At 38.6% G+C, this 18,540-nt stretch overlaps 9 protein-coding genes across 9 annotated transcripts; 6 read left to right on the top strand and 3 right to left on the bottom strand. All coding sequences in view use genetic code 12, as the record gives it.

Annotated features, from left to right (window-relative positions):
- Nucleotides 1–519: 519 nt before the first annotated feature.
- Nucleotides 520–1,815, top strand: DASC09_000690 (bZIP transcription factor; the record flags this gene model as incomplete). Its single annotated transcript, XM_064993672.1, has 1 exon — nucleotides 520–1,815. The coding sequence occupies one exon, from the start codon at nucleotides 520–522 to the stop codon at nucleotides 1,813–1,815; it is 1,296 nt and encodes a 431-aa protein (XP_064849744.1).
- Nucleotides 1,816–2,437: 622 nt separating this feature from the next.
- BUD16 (putative pyridoxal kinase BUD16) lies at nucleotides 2,438–3,412 on the top strand (the record flags this gene model as incomplete). The annotated part of the gene is made up of 1 exon (XM_064993673.1): nucleotides 2,438–3,412. One exon carries the CDS (start codon nucleotides 2,438–2,440, stop codon nucleotides 3,410–3,412), a length of 975 nt encoding a protein of 324 aa, XP_064849745.1.
- An 851-nt stretch (nucleotides 3,413–4,263) lies between these two features.
- On the bottom strand, nucleotides 4,264–6,096 carry DASC09_000710 (uncharacterized protein; the record flags this gene model as incomplete). The annotated part of the gene is made up of 1 exon (XM_064993674.1): nucleotides 4,264–6,096. The coding sequence occupies one exon, from the start codon at nucleotides 6,094–6,096 to the stop codon at nucleotides 4,264–4,266; it is 1,833 nt and encodes a 610-aa protein (XP_064849746.1).
- Nucleotides 6,097–6,696: 600 nt separating this feature from the next.
- On the top strand, nucleotides 6,697–7,656 carry MRX21 (Mrx21p; the record flags this gene model as incomplete). Its single annotated transcript, XM_064993675.1, has 1 exon — nucleotides 6,697–7,656. The coding sequence occupies one exon, from the start codon at nucleotides 6,697–6,699 to the stop codon at nucleotides 7,654–7,656; it is 960 nt and encodes a 319-aa protein (XP_064849747.1).
- Nucleotides 7,657–8,644: 988 nt separating this feature from the next.
- Nucleotides 8,645–9,532, bottom strand: COQ11 (ubiquinone biosynthesis protein COQ11; the record flags this gene model as incomplete). The annotated part of the gene is made up of 2 exons (XM_064993676.1): nucleotides 8,645–9,350; nucleotides 9,423–9,532. 2 exons carry the CDS (start codon nucleotides 9,530–9,532, stop codon nucleotides 8,645–8,647), a joined length of 816 nt encoding a protein of 271 aa, XP_064849748.1.
- A 371-nt stretch (nucleotides 9,533–9,903) lies between these two features.
- MSS4 (1-phosphatidylinositol-4-phosphate 5-kinase) lies at nucleotides 9,904–12,099 on the top strand (the record flags this gene model as incomplete). The annotated part of the gene is made up of 1 exon (XM_064993677.1): nucleotides 9,904–12,099. The coding sequence occupies one exon, from the start codon at nucleotides 9,904–9,906 to the stop codon at nucleotides 12,097–12,099; it is 2,196 nt and encodes a 731-aa protein (XP_064849749.1).
- A 479-nt stretch (nucleotides 12,100–12,578) lies between these two features.
- On the bottom strand, nucleotides 12,579–15,368 carry DASC09_000750 (S9 family peptidase; the record flags this gene model as incomplete). Its single annotated transcript, XM_064993678.1, has 1 exon — nucleotides 12,579–15,368. One exon carries the CDS (start codon nucleotides 15,366–15,368, stop codon nucleotides 12,579–12,581), a length of 2,790 nt encoding a protein of 929 aa, XP_064849750.1.
- Nucleotides 15,369–15,745: 377 nt separating this feature from the next.
- On the top strand, nucleotides 15,746–16,435 carry DASC09_000760 (Bud21 protein; the record flags this gene model as incomplete). Its single annotated transcript, XM_064993679.1, has 1 exon — nucleotides 15,746–16,435. The coding sequence occupies one exon, from the start codon at nucleotides 15,746–15,748 to the stop codon at nucleotides 16,433–16,435; it is 690 nt and encodes a 229-aa protein (XP_064849751.1).
- Nucleotides 16,436–17,158: 723 nt separating this feature from the next.
- On the top strand, nucleotides 17,159–18,334 carry ATX2 (Mn(2+) transporter ATX2; the record flags this gene model as incomplete). Its single annotated transcript, XM_064993680.1, has 1 exon — nucleotides 17,159–18,334. The coding sequence occupies one exon, from the start codon at nucleotides 17,159–17,161 to the stop codon at nucleotides 18,332–18,334; it is 1,176 nt and encodes a 391-aa protein (XP_064849752.1).
- Between the last annotated feature and the right edge of the window lie 206 nt (nucleotides 18,335–18,540).

Below are 18,540 nucleotides of genomic sequence, written 5' to 3' on the forward strand. Positions count from 1 at the left end.
GAGATGATAAGAAAGAAAGGCAAAACTCCCTCCCCGGGTAACACCCACCACCACCTATTAAAGGAAGTTTGAATACGAGAGGGGAAAGGGGGTGTCCCACCAAGGGAAGATAGCCAGTGTGGGTGCTGCACCCCCTGGATGCCAACCTACCGATTTTTTTTTTTTTCTTTTTTTTTTTTTTTTTTTTTTTTTTTTTTTTTTTTTTTTTTTTTTTTTTTTTTTTTTTTTCCTCTGTTTAATTAATAATTTTTTTTTATCCCTCAGCTTTCCTTCGCTGACAGTAATGATTCTCACGCCATTATTGCCTTCATCATCATTATCATTATTATTATTGTTTATCACCACCACCCCTCTTCGATAAACTTCCAATTCCTAAAAACTCCTTTTGTTCCTTTTCTTCTCTCTTTTTCTAGTTGCTCTTATCCCCCTCCCCCTCCCCCTTCTATCCATCAATCAATTCTACAGTGAATAAAACTACCTGGCATATCTTGTTACTCACCCACACCATCCTTCCTTCCAATGCAACATCATCACCACCAACATCATCATCCCCAACAACAACAACAACATCAACAACAACAACATCAACAAAATCCCGAACAGAAACAACAATATCTCCAAGATATAAACAACTATCTTCTGCCGTCAACCACGGTCAAGGGTCAATCAATACCGAATAACATCAATCATAATAGTAACAACAACAACAGTAACAATAACAATAACAACGACAATAACGGCTCATCATCAATGAATAATCACAACAACAACTTATACTCAATGAATTCAAACAACAGCTTCAATTTTGGCGGCCCATTCTTTGATATGGAACACTTCCCAATCACTAACCCTCCTATTTATGAACCAGACGTACTTGCCGGCGTGGTTCGTAGAAGAGTCTCGATATCTAACGGGCAAATCGGTCAATTAAGAGACTCCCACATCCATAGTGATGATAGTACCACCGAAGATCAAATATTCACTCCTAATCATCAACCACAACCATCCATGAACCAAATACTACCCCAAGCACCACCTCCTCTATTACCTAACCAATCAACAATGCCCCACCATCAATTACAACAACAACAACAACAACAACAGCCGTTTGGGTTCCCACAGCAACAGCAAATGATAAACCAAAATCAACCGATACTACAATTCCCTCCTCAACAATACACCGCCCGGCAAGTGATTCCTAATAATACAACATCGAACAATAATAATAATAATCCTAATTCTACCTCTGCCATCCTCAACGGCAATACTACCACTACTACTACTACTAATACTAATACTACTACTAATAATACTAATAATAATGACAATACAAATACAAACAACAGCAATACTGTGGTGACATTACTAAACTCTCAACGTCCTATACCACCACAAACCCCAACTCTGGCCACCACCCAGCTTTCGGCCCGAGATACAAATACTTTTTTAGTCTCTCATCATCAATACCCATCTCCCCAATTATTGATGACCACAGGCACTCCTCCAGGAGCCCCGATTCCCGGTACCGCGGCCTGGAAAAGAGCACGATTATTGGAACGTAATCGAGTGGCCGCGTCCAAGTGTCGTCAAAAGAAAAAAGTTGCTCAACAACAATTGCAAGAGGAAGCCAATGTTGCTACCAGAGAATGCAAACTATTGAGACAACGGGTCGAGTATTTGGAAAGCACCTTGGGTAAAGTGAAAGATGTTATGAGAAACCATATGAAATCATGTAATGGGTCACTGTTGTCGATTGATATCTTGGAGGACTTTTTGAAGTTGGATGAAAAAGACCAAGTTACAAAAAAGGCTTAATAAATAGTGCATTGGTTGATTATTATTATTGTTTTTTTTTTCTCTGTTAATTAAATTTTTAATAGTTGTAAAAATGTACTATTGTTGATATACTTCTTTTTCTTCCTCTTCATGTTCTTCTTCATGTTCTTATTTCTCTCATCAAATTGACATTTGGATTATCGATAATTTTGCCTTGTGTTTTTGTTTCTCGTTGGTATCGATCGTAATATTGCCTGTTATTTATATTTTTAATTATTGTTCCTATATTGATTATTCTTTATATTTTGATTGTTCTTTATATGTTTCTGCTATTTTTTTTTTTTTTTCTTCTTTCTTGGCCACATACTATAATATACTTTGGATTCTGTTTTTGTTTTTGGCTTGCTTGTTGATTATGATTGCAGCAAATATAAGTTTACTAATAATAATAATAATAGTAATAATAATAATGATAATAATAATATCAATTAAATTTTATCATTATCTGCTTATCAGCTGAAAAATCCGGAGTTTTTGCTCCGCAGTGCGAAAAATGATTCATTTTTCTGTGATTTTTTTTTTTTTCCTCTTCTTCTTCTTCTTCTTTTTCTTCCTCTTCATTAAGTTGATTAATATTTTTTTTTTATCCTACAACTAATATATGGAATACCCTGAAGATAAAAGAATCTTATCGATTCAATCTCACGTCACCCATGGCTTTGTTGGTAATAAAGCCGCGACTTTCCCTTTACAATGCCTAGGATGGGACGTCGATGTCATCAACACCGTCAACTTTCTGAATCATACTGGGTATGGCACGGTGGCCGGCAGCGTGGTATCATCAACCGACCTCGAAAAACTATACCATCACATCATCACCACTACAGGATTAGAGAAATATCAATGCTTGTTGACGGGGTACATCCCCAACGCCGACCTTCTCGAGCAAATCGGCATGGTGGGCAGAGACTTGAAGCACAAGAATCCTGATCTGATCTGGCTATTGGACCCAGTGATGGGGGACGAAGGGGTCATGTACGTCGATACTTCGGTGATCCAGGCGTATCAAAGCTTAGCTAAAAGTGGAGGAATCGATATCATCACCCCAAACCAGTACGAATTGGAACTACTCCTCGGATCCCCCATCACCACCGAACTAGAGGTCACCAAGGCATTGGACATTCTTCATCATCAATATCGTATCAAATATGTGATCATCACGCTGATATACTTGGATAATGATAAATCCAGTCTCAAAGCAGTATGCTCCGACAATGGCGATTACCATATCCTAGAGATTTCCCCGATTATCGAAGGGTATTTCACCGGGGTCGGCGATTTATTTTCGGCGTTGACGATCGATAGAGTGTATCAACAACACCTTCATAATGGAAAAAACCACAAACAATTATACCAGTGTATTTCTGAAGTAATGCAGATAATGCATAAAGTATTGATAATAACTAAACAGGCTAGAGAACTAGAGAATTGTTCACAAGAGGAGAAGAGTGAGAAGGATAATAATAATAATAATAATAATAATAATAATAACGTGGGGAAAATCAATGATGGAACCATGAGATTCAATGAATTACGAATCATTGAGAGCAGGTATTTGTTTGATGGGAATAATTAATATATGGTGATTCAACTATTTTGGTGGATTGTACTAGGGATTGAAAAATTGTTTTTTTTTTTTTTTTTTTCTTTTTGTATTTATACAAATTGGAGATTATGATGAAATGGATTGCTCATATCGTTAATATAGGAAAAGGGGTTATTTATAAAGGAAGTGGGATTATTTATCATGAATCATTTATATAAAAAGAAGAACATAAAATTCATACCATCTAATACAATAAATAGATCTTGTTTTTTTTTTGGAAGTTTGTTTCTGATTATCAGAAACTTCAATTAATATTATTTATCATTTGGTCTTACATATTGAATCATTGACAGTATATGAATATTTAGTTAGGGATTGAAAGATGATTTACAAATAGCAAGGAAGGATCCCTGAGGTATTATTATTTACAGTGGAACACTTTTTTTTGGGTGGGAGAGAGGAGGCATTTCCAATGATTGATTTCTTCTACCTAAATGATTCATTCTTTGCAATAGAGAAAAAAAAGAAAAAAAGAATGCCATGGAGGAAATAGTCTCTTCATGGGAACCATGCATTATATATTGGATAGCATATATTAGAGTGCTTTGTTTTGGAAATAATTCCATCATATTAGTTCTTATTATCTTCTAGAACTTCAAACTTTAATGTAAAGTCTATCATCATTTCCCCTCATATCATTTTATGTTATTGTTTTTTCTAGGTCTTCGCGCTTCACATTTTACACCCCATTGACAGCTCACTTTTAACAATTCATTTCATTTTATATCATATCATACAATAGCTAGTAGTTTCGAACCATGATATATTTATATTCCAATTCTTTCGATTACCATCATCAAAACAAACTTATACAAAACTGCTCACAAAACTTCCAACAAATTTGCAACGTTCTTGCTGATGATGTTCAATTTATCATATTGTAAAATTTGATTTAGTTTATCATCGACATCCACCGTCTTGCCTGGGTTACGATGCCGTAGATTATCCTTGATGATCAACTTGAGATTTTCAATCTTGTATTCTTCGGCCCGCGATACCAACGCAAGGAATTCTTTTTTATCATCCATCACCGATTTTCGAAACATTTCTGATAATCCTCCTCCTGTCAGTAAAGTGTTGTAAGAGATCCACCATTGTAGAATATAATATATCGCCAAGTTCACTTTGAGTAATCGATCGTATAGCGAGCGATGTTGCTTAATTGACTGATCAAGCTCCTGCAAACTCAAATGTTGTTGTTCATCGGTATCGTTATCCTCAGATATCGACGACATGAATTCCGCAGAAGTGTTGTTGGATTTCCACACCAATGCTGGCTCTACTTCTAATAGCACAAATAAATTATCACGATTCAATAGTTTATGAGAGATAATTGTCAAATCAACATCGGTGTAAGTGAGGGGGAAAGTGTTTTTGAATTTCATCGAGCTGGAAACCGTGGATAACATTTGGATCGCCGCTTGAAGTAGCATGGTATCTAATGATTTGTTGGATTTGATACCATTACATCCCGAGGCATCGAAAAGATTCAAATCGTCATTTGACAACGACAGTTGGGGTACGGTTACCATTGCCGCCGCCGCAGAAACTGACGAGTGGTTCAAGAAAAAAAAATCCGCTAGTTCCAAGAACGTGAACGCTTTAAAATATTTCAATAATTCATGACCGATCATTTCTTTCACCATTTCCGTCCGGAAATCCGCATCAAGGTATTGATAGATCAACAACACAATTTTTTTTTGGAAGTACACCACATCGGCATCATGAAGGGTCGTCGGGCAAGATTCTTCTTCTTCTTCTTCTTCTTCTTCAATGATCGCCCGAGAAATCCCTGGACGTAATTCGTCTTCGTACACCATATCGGAGAAAATCACGCTGGTTTTCTTGATATCATTGATATTATCCAAATGATTGATAAACACATGTTCTAAAGCTCGACGCACAAAAGTACGATGGCCCAAATGACCAAGAAACCTGGCGATGATCGAATTGCTCACTGACGACTCGTCGATTCTCGTAGATAAATCAAGATGCATCACGTTCACTAACCAATTTATCACCGGGAACCAGGTTTGCCAAGCTGCTTTACGAACCACCTGCTCATTTGCAGTAAGTTGAGACGAACTATCCAAATACTTGGAGCAGTCGATCGGCCAACCAATGAGTCTCCAAGGCCCATTTTTCACCGCGATCATCAAAGGAGAATGGCCAATGATTTTTTGCAGTTTGAGCCTATCAATGATGGGGGATGAAGAAGAAGAAGAAGAAGAAGAAGAAGAAGAAGAAGAAGAAGAAAAAGATTTACTGGGACAGAGTAAGTTTTCGACGGTGGAAATCATTGAGGCGCTGAGAATTGCTTGGTCTTGGGGTAGTATGATTTGGGAATCTGTTTTGGGTTGGGAAATCTGGTAGAACTGCGCCAACAACCTAATGGCTCGGCCATTGATTGGCAAATGTGGCAGTCTAAAGTTCCCGTCGTATACCGTTGCCACCACCAATTTATCATTGGCAATTGGCCCAAGCAGGGCCAAAGTGAGTAAATGGTGAAGGATCACTGGCGATGGGGATTTGTAGAGGTACGGAAGGTCCGAAAGGAAAGAAGTTTCATAAAATGATAATAAAGTGGTGTATTGGCCATCGGAAAGAAGGGATTCTGCTTCTTTGAGTTGAAGCAGATAATTCTTTGCCGTCATTTTGATTTGGGAAATTGTTACTAAATATATATAATGATGATTGATTGTTGTGGTTCTATTGTTTAGCTGGGATGTGGATATTTTTTTTTTTTGCAGGGAGGGTGAGGAAGGAATAGATATACAAAGTATTCATATATATATATATATATATAAGGAGAATGCCAGAGATGGCAATGGGGGAAACCAGCGTCTTCTGTCCTATTGATTCTTACCACGGTGATTGATGATTGATTGATTGATTGATTCAATTCCTCCAGTGTTTTTTTGTTTTTTTTGGCTTGAAAAAACGTAAATAAATTTTCAGGGAAACAAAAAAAAAAAAAAAAAAAATCCGACGTTTTTACCCCAGATTACCTACACCCAAAAACGACCCACCAACTAAATAAAATATCTCTTTTTCAATCTTTCCTAGAATAACTGCTACCTATAATAGAACTGCCTACTTTTTGTGAAATATCTTGACGGCTCTTACGTGTGGGCACCTATTATTATTATTATAATTACAGATCTTCAAACCCATAGTACCGATCAATACCCCTCCCTCCACATAATATATATAATAAATAAATATCACCCCTCCAAACCAAGCCAAACACCATCATGTCAGAAATTGTCGTGGTTGCCGAAGAAAATGCCAAACCTTTCCTCAAACAAGATCTTACCGCGTCGTTTATCGCTGGCGGGGTGTCTGGTGCATTTTCACGAACCGTGGTATCACCGTTTGAACGAGCCAAGATTCTTTTCCAAGTCCAAGGTCCGGGGGCTGGGAACTACCAAGGCATTTTCTCCACGATATATAACATGTGGAAAGAAGAAGGAGCAGCCGGGCTCTTCAGAGGGAACGGGATCAACTGTGTCAGGGTATTCCCGTACCAAGCGGTGCAATTCGTGACGTTTCAGTACTTGAAAACCGAGATCTTGACCCACCATAACGATTCTACCATTGATCAACTTACTACGGTAGAAAGATTGGGGGCTGGTGCCATAGCAGGAACAATTAGCGTGTTAGCGACATACCCAATGGATTTGGTGCGGACCAGACTTTCGATCCAAACCGCCCAAAATTTGGCCAAACTTAAACAATCAAAAATCAACTTGACGGTGGTAAAACCTCCTGGATTCTGGCAGTTATTCGGCAAAGTATACGCCACCGAAGGAGGGTTATTGGGACTTTATCGGGGTTTTTACCCAACGACTCTAGGAGTGGCTCCGTACGTTGCCATCAACTTTGCAGTATACGAAAAAATGAAGGATTTATGGCCCGATAATACTAATCCGTTGATGAATTTGGCCAATGGGGCATTGGCTGGGGGGACGGCACAAACCATCACCTACCCATTTGATTTACTCAGAAGACGGTTCCAAGTGTTGACGATGGGGAACAATGAATTGGGGTTCCAATACACCTCGGTATGGAATGCGTTGGTGACGATCGGGAAAAAAGAAGGGTTTAAAGGATACTACAAAGGGTTGACTGCGAATTTGTTCAAGGTTATTCCCTCGATGGCCGTGGGTTGGTTGACGTTTGAGACGGTGAAGGATGCAATTGTAAATTATTGATAGATTATCGGTGGTGCATTTAATATTCTCCAAAAAAAAAAAAAAAAAAAAAAAAGACTTTTGGTAATTTGATAGATAGATTATTCTGAATTGTTATTATTATTATTATTATTATTATTATTATTATTATTATTATTATTATTATTATTATTATATATTTTAAGATGTCTGGTGGTCCATCCAGATATTACTGAACATAGACTGGAATAAAGATTAGGTGAGGATCTAATAGGAAAGAGATTGTATTGTATTTGTAAGAAATGAAAGTTGGGAAATTGCAAAATAATATTATAAGAAGCTTAAATGACTCTTTATCTTTTGATGAATTATTTATTTGTGTGGAACTAATATCCCTTCTAGTTATAAATATAATAAAAATGACTATGATTAGACGGTGAGGGTGTATCAAAAAAAATGGATAAAATTCCATACGGGATCTGATCTATATATAACCAGCAGTAATTATTCCCCTTGTACAGATAGATAGATAGATAGATAGATAGATAGATAGATAGATAGATAGATAGATAGATAGATAGATAGATAGATAGATAGATAGATAGATAGTCCCGTAGCGAGTGACCAAGATGATCTAAATTCGGGCCGTGGAAACTAGAGAGTTGCTTGAAAAGGATGAGAGTCATTAATATTTTCAAATCGTAAACAATCATTAAAATTTTTGGTAAAGATTATGCTGGAATGCTATTTACGTTGGACCGTTAACAAAAAAAAAAAAAAAATTATTCTTCAAGATCTTCACAATATTGTCAACAATTAATAAAATAGAGTTTCGTGAATAACAACCACTCACTTTTTATTATTATGTTAATATTCAAAACTGGTATCATATGATAGCTTTGTAAACACAAGTCAAATATATATGGCTATCTACATATATAATAATAATAGTCATCATAGAATTTTTTTTTTTTCATTTCATCTAATTTTCACTTCATAAATTTCATGAACAAAAAGGGCTCACAAACAATCAATCCATAGCCATCAAGTTCTCAAGAGAAACCACTTCGTTTTCAACATTAGTCCCTTCTTCCAACTTTGAAAATATCGCTTTGGCAACCTGTTGGGTGCTAATGCTAGGACTAACCAAACTTCCAATCCCAGGAACCCCATGAGCAAAATCTATCACCTTATGAAGACCCAGACGAACCGAGGTCAGATCGGTTTCATCAAACATGAATCCTGGACGAACAATCAAGTTGGTGAGGTTGGTGTGCTGCGACAATTCCATCAAATCAAATTCGGCAGCCCGCTTGGACTTCATGTATCCGCCAGGGACTATTGCGGGAGCGTTATCTGCGGAAATATACACGAACTTTGGGTGGGGGACTTTGGTGGAATTGAGGTATTCTTCGGCAAGAAGCACCGCAGACTCGTGGTTGACCTTTTCATAAGTGTCTAGTTTGCCCGAGGCCGCGGCGACTGCGTCGTCCCCGACAGATTTGTTGCCAGAAAAGCTTAGAAGGGTGTTGATGAACCCGGACCCTGGACCATTCACCACTTTTTTGTAGTTTACCTTCTCGAGGATAACCCCGATCGAATGGACAACCACGTCGGAATCCTCCAAGTAATGTTTGTAGGAGTCTGGTTGGAAGATGTTTGCTGGTCTCCAGTTGACCTTGGAGACCCATTGGGAGTCCACGGGGGAGGTTGTTGCCGGGGGTTTACCTGAACGGCTGATGATATATTTGTTAGTTGGGAATCAATGAAGATGAGGATGATAATAATAATAATGAAGAGAAACTCACGAAAGCGCGGTGACGGAGTAGCCATTGAGGATTGCGGTTTGGGCGATTCTTCTTCCAAGGAAGCCTGAGCCCCCGAGGATGGTGAGGTGTTTTGGGAGTGAGCTAGCCATTGTTGGTGGAGGGTGATCGGTCGACAGATAGACAGATAGACAGAAAGACAGATAGACAGATTGGATGGCGGTGAATAAATAATAGTTGGCGATGAGAAATTGCCGCTGCTGCTGCTGCTGCTGCTGTTTGTTTGTATAGAGAGAGAGCCACGTGCCGTGGCACACCCCCCAGCAGCCACAAAAAACAAAAAACAAGAAAAAAAAAAAAAAGAAAAGGAAAAAATGCGCAACATCCCAAATTGCTGTTGTTGGCTGTCTGTCTGTCTGTCTCTGTTTCTACACGAACCGAATCCTCCCGCAAATATATATACTACAAAACACACAACGGTGTCTCCAGTCCTCATTGCTACCTCCATCCCTCCCTCCCTTCAATGAGTACCGCCATCTTCACACGCCCAAAGGCTTCGGTGGCACCGGATTCATCGTCTAAACCCAGCCAACCCAGGGACCCAGAACCACAATTACTGAGCCAGCACCACCACAACAACGATCATCATCATCATCATCATCATCTCAATGGTACCGACGACGACATTCACCTGACAGAATTGGAACAGGAATCAGGCCAAGGCCCCTCGCCTTCCCAATCTCAGAATATTAGCAACCCCAACAACTCCAGTCTTTCTGATCTCATCTCCAATAATAATGCTTCCATAAATACCGAAGCCACCACCATGTCCAACGTTGAAGAGGAAGCAGGGTCCAGTCCGCAAATCCCAACAACAATAACATCATCGTCTCAAGAATTCGTCGCCAGATCTAACCAAGTACCGCTACATTACCACCAATCCCATAATATAGAAGCTCCTCCCCACTCCAACAATAACTCTAATAATTCCATTCTGCTGACAAAAGAAGAACAACGACTTGATGTATTGAACCTCGACGCCAGTGAATTACAAACTTCATTTAATGTCAAAGTACGCGCGTCGTCTGAGCCTTTTGTCCTCCAGTATGTCGAAAAATTGGTCGATCTGATATCTTCGTGTCACGAACACGATAAACTGTCAGCCCCTATAGACCGAGCATTCCCAATTTCCAAAATCGCAACTCCATCACAGCTTCCAGCCGTTTCTTACCCAGCAACCACCGACTCAAAAACCACAGCGGTCAAAATCATCCACAATGACGACCAACTTTCGACAACTCGTCGTAGAACGTACCCTCAGGATATCGACCACGCGTTTGACCATCCCTCCATTCAACAGTCTTCAACCCTTAAAAATGACCATACGCTCAATGACTCTGCCAACCAAGAAATTCAAAGAATGAAATTTATGATTTTGAACAAGCGCGAGAGTAAGAAAAATAAGCGAAACTTTCTTGATGATGATAAAGTTTTGGTGGGCAATAAAGTGTCTGAAGGTCACAGCAATTATATCATGGCCTATAACATGTTGACAGGTATTCGAGTCGCGGTTTCCCGTTGTTCTGGGATCATGAAACCTTTGAAAGAACAAGACTTCAAAGCTTCGAAAAAGCTCACTTTTGATATAACCGGTAATGAACTAACGCCGTCGTCAAGATACGATTTCAAGTTTAAGGATTATTCGCCAAATGTGTTTAGGGAGTTACGCGAGCTTTTTGGCCTCGATCCCGCAGACTATTTGGTGTCATTAACCGCAAAGTATATTTTATCCGAGGTCAATTCTCCTGGTAAATCGGGGTCGTTTTTTTATTATTCTAGAGATTACAAATTCATCATTAAAACAATTCATAGATCAGAACATATCACTCTTCGAAGAATATTGAAAAGTTATCACCAACATGTCAGAAATAACCCGAATACTTTGGTTTCACAATTTTATGGGTTACATCGTCTCAAAATGCCGATTAATTTCTCAGGTCAAAAACGGAAAATTTACTTTATCGTGATGAACAACTTATTTCCTGCCAACAAGGAAATCCATAGAACTTATGATTTGAAAGGATCACTATGGAAGCGGGAAACTTTGGTTAAAGAAGAACACAAAAAACATAAAGCGGTGCTTAAGGACCAGAACTGGCTTGCCAACAACCAGCATATGCTTCTTGGACCAAAGAAAAAGAACAAGTTCTTGGAGCAAATAGAGAAAGATGTGGCATTTTTGAAAGCAGCAAACATTATGGATTATTCGTTGCTCGTGGGGATTCATGATTTGGCAATTGGTAATGTGACCAACCAAAATTTCAGCGTGTTTTATCCGAAAGATTCTACCAACCGTGATGCCATTAACTCTACCAATCCCATACCGGTCGATGAAGTGGAGGTGGTTGGTCAGCAACTGATTAGACCCATGAACGATTCGGAAAGTGTGAAATTGACCAGTGTTCAGCAGCAACAACAACAATTTTATTTCTACAATTTTGAATGTGGGTTTAGAGGGACCAATGATCGTGATATTCCTACTGACGAGATTTATTATTTGGGGATTATTGATTGTCTAACCAACTACTCATATATCAAGAGGGCAGAAACCGTTATTAAAGGGTTTTATCAAAATAGAAAGCAAATCAGTGCGGTGCCTGCTGCAGAGTATGGTGATAGATTCTTGAGTTTTATTAAAGAAAAAGGATTCAAGAAGTGAATCAATCAATCAAAAGGGTGTGTGTGATTCGATTCGATTCAATTTTTTTTGTTTCTTTGTTTGTTTGTTTGTTTTTTTTCATCTTTTATTTCATCTTTCTTTATTTCTTCTACTGACTGCGTTTATTTTTATGAGTTTTTGATTTTTGTTGTAATATACGGTTTTTTCTACATTGCATGCTTTTATAATTGATAAATTTTGTAAAAGAAAAAAAAACTAATTTTACATGGTTGGTTGATGGATGAATGTAGGCAGGCATTCAGTCTATTATAGGCCAATAAATAAAATAATAATAGTGGAGTAATAAATAGAAAATGAAAAATGAAAACTGAAAAATGAAAAATGAAAAATGAAAAATGAAAAATGAAAAATGAAAAAAAAAAAAAAAAAGGATGTAAAAAAGTTCAAAACTCATAAAGTATATGTAATACACAAAAATGTGCACAAATAATTGATTGACAACATGAAATTTGAATATCTTAAACTCTCAAATATTCAGCATCATCATCATCGTTAGTAAACCCATGAACACCAATATTGGTGGCGGCCCCCACCATCGATGCACTTGGTAAATTGCCATTATGATAATCGTAATTATCAAATACATCGAACATCCCATCGAACGCCATTTTCGCCCACCACAAGATCTTGTTATACATGATGTACCCGCCATTATGGTAGTATATCCCGTGGTTGGAATCCGGGAACATCATCAAGTCATAATTGTTTTCAACATTGTGCAAATTCAACTTATCGAGAAATTTGAACATATTCTGCACGTGGACGTTATCGTCGCCGGTACCGTGTAATAATAAGAACCGTTTAGTGTTTTGGAAATTCGTGAAATTTCCGGAACCCCCCACTGACCCGGAAACGTAGTTGGCATTATTAGCACGAGGAGTCGACATGTACCGTTCGGTATAGATCGAATCGTATAGTCTCCAGTCGGTGACTGGGGCCCCAGAAATCCCGTACTTGAAGACTTTCTCATGATCGTTTTCAAGGGTCTTGAGGGTCATGTATCCACCATAACTGTGGCCGTAAATCAAAGTGCGTTCAAAATCGATAAAAGAGTTTTGGGAAATATAAGTCTTTGCTGCTTGGATTTGGTCGATGGTTTCGTAATGACTCAAGTTCTGGTATACTGCCGATCTGAATTTCTTGCCTTTGAAACCAGTACCTCTACCATCAACGGTGATCACCACCGCATCAAGGGTCGAACTAATAACTTGTAAAATACCGACCCCAAATCTCGTAGTGATAAGTTGGGAGTTTGGACCTTGGTAAACGTAGACAAAAAGCGGGTATTTTTTCGATGGATCAAAGTTGGCAGGCTTAATTTCCCGGAGATTGGCAATAATGTCTTCGGAGTCGTACTGCAAATCTTTGCCAAGATTGATCTCACCAAATGACACGGTTGGAATGTCGTATTGTGACAAAGTTCTCGCAAGTTTTTCATTGCTGGTAAGGTTCTTAGAAGTCGATTGGAAAATGTTTTGCAATGTCATCATTTCTGGCTCGTTGAGATCGACAATCTTTTGGTATGGAACGTCTGGACCCAAATACGAAATCAAAATGTTCTTGGCGTTAGAACTGAAACTGGCAGTGTAGTACCCGGCATTAGAATCGTCAACCAAGGCAATGAGATTCTCACCAGTTAGTAAGTCCACAGAATACAAGTGTCTATCGATAGAACTGTACTTGGAAGAGACAAAATAAACTTGGTTATTTTCTGGATCAAAAGCACTGACCCCTCCCGCCACTTCATATTGGCCGCTGGTTAATACCACTTTCGGTTCGGAAGAGTCGATTGGCGAGAAGTAAACTAAATGGTTATAACCATCGACAGCAATTGTATCGATGTAACCATCGGCTTCACGGCCTTTTTCCAAATCTTTAGCAACGTAGACCGTATCATGGGACAACTCGAACCAACCATCTTCAATAGTTTCGTGCCTGACAATTTCGTACTTCATATTGATGGCGTCCACTATGACGACTTTCAAGATATTGGAAATACGATTGGTGGTTCTAAGGAAAAGTTTGTCATTGCCAACCCACAAAATTTCCGTCACAAGGTAATCATTGAATTCTTCGCCTTGATAATTGTTGAAAAGTTCTTCACTTTGGTTGTTGGCAACGTTGTAAACGTACACTCCGAGATCGGGGTTTTTGTACCCAGCTTTAGGGTATTTCATGTGGTCGGATACTGGGTAAGAATCTTTTGGATTATTATCAGCAACGAAAAATTCCAATGGGAAAATCTCCACTTCGGTGTCGTTGAATTTCAAAAACGTGAAATATTCGGATGTTGGAGACCACCACAACGCAAACTCATCTTCAAAGACTTCTTCTTCATAAACCCAATCTGGTTTACCGTTGAAAATGTTCGCGCCGCCATCAAACGTCACTTGTTCGACGGTGTCGCTGATGATATTTTTGAGGTAGATGTTCTTATCGTCTTTGACAAATGCCAATTGCTCAGAGTTTGGCGCCCATTTACTGAAAAACACTTTATCGAAAACACCATCGGAAACGCTGAGAGGCTTGATAAACTTATTGTCGACATCTAACACCCAGAATAAGTTGACAGATGAATGTCTCCAAATCATGCTTCTGTTGGTAGCAAGCAACGCGTATTTCAAGTCTGGCGAGGCAATCAAGTCGTCGATTTTGTATTTGACCCCATCGTAGCCAAATTGGGTACTATCATACAATATTTTTTCGTAGCTGGGGTCTTCAATCTTGTTGATGATGTACTGGTTATTTTTTTTTGTGAGATAAGTACCCCCGGTCTCGACATTCGAACGAATCCACTGGATATCCTTGATGTCAGGGGAGAATTTCCCGGTTCTAAGGTCCTTGAGGGTCAAATCAAGTTTTGAATTGATGGCTGGAGGATCGTCGTCATGGATTCCCGACGAGAGTTGCTGGGCTTCATCGAAAGCGCAAGGTTTATGTTGTAGATAAGGTGAGATGATGACCACTGGTGTGTAATTGGCATTGTTGTTGTTGTAAGACTGCGATTTCAACTGATAAAAGATTAAGAATGAGAGAATGAGTCCCACAAAGAAGGCCAGGTGTTTTAATTTCTTTCTCCGGCCATTGAAGGAGGAGGAGTTGTTTTTATTGTTAGTGTTATCAGATGATAACGACCCAGACTCCAACTTATCCATCATTTGGGTGGTGGTGGTGGTGGTGGTGGTATTGTCCTCATTCCGGCATGCCTTTTCATTGGCATTGTAGTAGCCAGTGTATTTGGGACCCATGGGCGATGTTCTGTTTCTATTTGTAGTGGGTGTTCTTCGTCTTCGATGGGAGTGCAGCAAAAGGTGTAGGTACAACAAGAAATGTGTGCGGGTATATATATATATATATGTATATAAATACAAATATAAATATAATGAATGAATCGATGATGATAACAATTTATCCGTTTCGGGAAAAGGAGAGTTGCCGTCTTTAAAGTTCTCTGTGGTTAACAGCGATGGGGCGCCTGCCATGGAGAATAAAACAAAATGGCCGCCCGCCCACCACACGCGATGAGGAGGGGGAAAAAAAATTGGAAAATTGGAAAATTGGAAAAAAAAAAAAAAAAAAAAAATTGGTGTATTTATGTGGATATATATATATATCAACAATAATAATGACAGCCAATATCAGTAAAGGAGGCTCGTCCTCCGAAGAAGAGTTCCACTCGGCCGCAGAAATCGAGAGTAATAGTGACATTGTCGAATTAGCCCTAGAAGAAAAAGAAGAAGAAGAAGAAGAAGACGACGACGAATACCAGAGCAGTGATGATGAAGCCCCAGAAGAAGAAGATGTGAACGCCGGGAAGAACAACGCCGAAGTTCAGGAAAGAGAACTTGAGAAGTTGGAAGCAGAAAAAAAAAAGAACTTGAAAGAACGAAGAAGAACCCAAGACTTGAAGTTCAAGGAACAAAAGCAGAATAAGACCCAACGAAAGAAGTTGGAAGTCCCAGATTTGTTGCCTCAGGAACTTTTGGAAAACCTTGATAGTGAAGAAGAACAAGAAAAGACCGACCAACAATCGCCAAAGAACAAACACACAACCTTCAAGGACGACTATGAAGATGAAGATGAGTTTCTGGGTGACGACCAGAACCTTGCCCAGCAGTTGAAGAAAACAAAGTTGAAGCTTGCAAGGCAAATGAAAAAACAGCACAAGACTATAGGTAGTATCAATGTCAAACTTTTGAAAAGCAAAAATAAGACCAAACTACCTCCTGCTGCTGTCAGGGGAAAGCAGGGGACGATAGATATGCGTGGGAAATGGCTCAAGCGGAGATCATTGGCAAAGAAGTTGAAGAATTAGGAGTGATAAATTAATGAAGTTTGCATACCATATTTATTTTCATTGTGTGTTGTATAATAGTTGATCCTTTTTATTATTATGTTTTATCTTGTTTTGTTTTTGTTTTTTTTTTTTTTTTTTTTGATAGTATTTTTACTATATATGTTGCATCCATCATCATGAAAGAATAGAAAGCTTTACATGTTTACTGCTCTTTTGTAAATGTTAGACTTTTGCAAGAACATTTGAAAGTCCATGTGTAAAAGAAAAACAATCAAATACGGTGGTTGTGGTTTCCATTTATACTTTTGGGCTGGAAATAATCGGGTGGATCATCTTGAAGAAGTTTGACAGGTTTGCTGTTGTTTTCTGGCCACTAATAGCAAAATATACAATGAGTTTTTTTTTTTTTCTTCAAACGTTATCTTGAATTGTTATTTCCCCCATTGGCCATTGTCTTTTAGTTTGCCATGTGCCATTTTCTCGTCTTTTCACTTGATCGTCTTCCCATTACCATATAATATATATCTATCTATCTCATCTCGTCAAAGGATCAAAAAAAAACCTCAGCCTTACAAAAACAGAAACAGAAACAGAAACAGAAACAGAAAACAAAAAATAAAAAACAAAAAATAAAAAATGCTTCGCCATTACCTACAACAGTCAAATCAACAGCTATCTATCACTTTCCTTTGCTAATTAATTAATTGCTAATACGCTATCCATTTTTCAAAAAAAGAAAAAATGGCATTCACAATCACCGGGCTTGTTTCGTTAGTGGTGCTTTCCACCATAATGGCGATTTTCACTTACATTTTCGGGCTTCTTCCACTTCATTTGAAATCGTTTAAAAAATCTTTGGATCAAAGACATGCCGAACGACAAGGCCATTCTAATACCACTACAGACTACGATTCCTGGCTCGACAAATTCTCCAAATTGAGTAATGGGGTTCTCATTGGTACTTCGTTGGTATTGGTGATCCCAGAAGGTATTAGCAGCATGCATTTGGGCAGCAACGGTGATGACACCGAAGGTTTCACCATGAATATCGCGGGATTTGCCATTCTTCTTGGGTTTGCGTTCATGATGGTCATTGAAAATATCAAAGCGATTCGTCTAAAAGACGTTGATGAAAATGGCAATGTCAATTACTACGAAGATGTCACCGATGAATCGGCGTTGGATGCAGAAACCTTGTCGAAGCTCCAAAACATCACCATCGGCAACTTCCAAGGGAATGGCACCGCAGGAGGAGGGTTCTTGCCACTTTTCCTGCCCCAAGAAGCCAGAGTTTCAAAACTTATAGGCTATTTGCCAAACTTCAAACCTACTTGGGGGAATTTTAAACTGGTCATTGTCAATGAAACTTTCCTCATTGGCCTCTTGCTTCACTCGGTATCTGACGGTATCGCCTTTGGGTCCTCATTGTTGACCGGCAGTAATAAACTCAAGATCGCGGTTTTTTCCTCAGTTATAATTCACAAATTCCCAACTTCCTTTGCCATGGCCTGTGTATTGATGACAAAATACCGTCTCAAGTATAACAACAACAACAACAACAACAACAACGATGCTGCTGCTTCCTCTTCTTCTTTTTCTAGAGTCGAATCCAATATCCAACAAATTGTCAAATTGGAAATGTTTTTATTCGCGGCCCTGGCCTCCGTGGCAGCTATCGCCACATATGTGATCATCAACCTCTTTGTCGATAATATTGGCTCGTTATCTTCGGCGTTGCTATTATTCAGCGGTGGTAGTTTCTTATACGTTGCAGTTCATCTTCTCAATAATGAAGCTGATCACATAGAAGGAATGTCTAGCCATAAAATCACCGTCAGAGAGAAAAAACAAAGCATCATTCTCAACTTTGTGGGAATGTTGATACCTTTTTGTTTTTCATTTTTAGGTGATGAGTAAATAGGACCTGTGGTTTGATTATTATTATTATTATTATTATTATTATTATTATTATTATTGTTATTCTTTTTTTTTTTTTCTTCCATGGAATTATTCGCTACTTTTATATTATTATTATAATCCTATGATATCATTGCTAATTACTGTGAATTACATTATGCTTTTCTCAACATATAAATATTCCTCATCCATCCAATAAAAGATAC

The sequence above is a fragment of the Saccharomycopsis crataegensis genome (assembly GCF_037102585.1).
Source record: "Saccharomycopsis crataegensis DNA, jcf7180000000072, whole genome shotgun sequence".
NCBI classification, from domain to species: Eukaryota; Fungi; Ascomycota; class Saccharomycetes; order Ascoideales; family Saccharomycopsidaceae; genus Saccharomycopsis; species Saccharomycopsis crataegensis.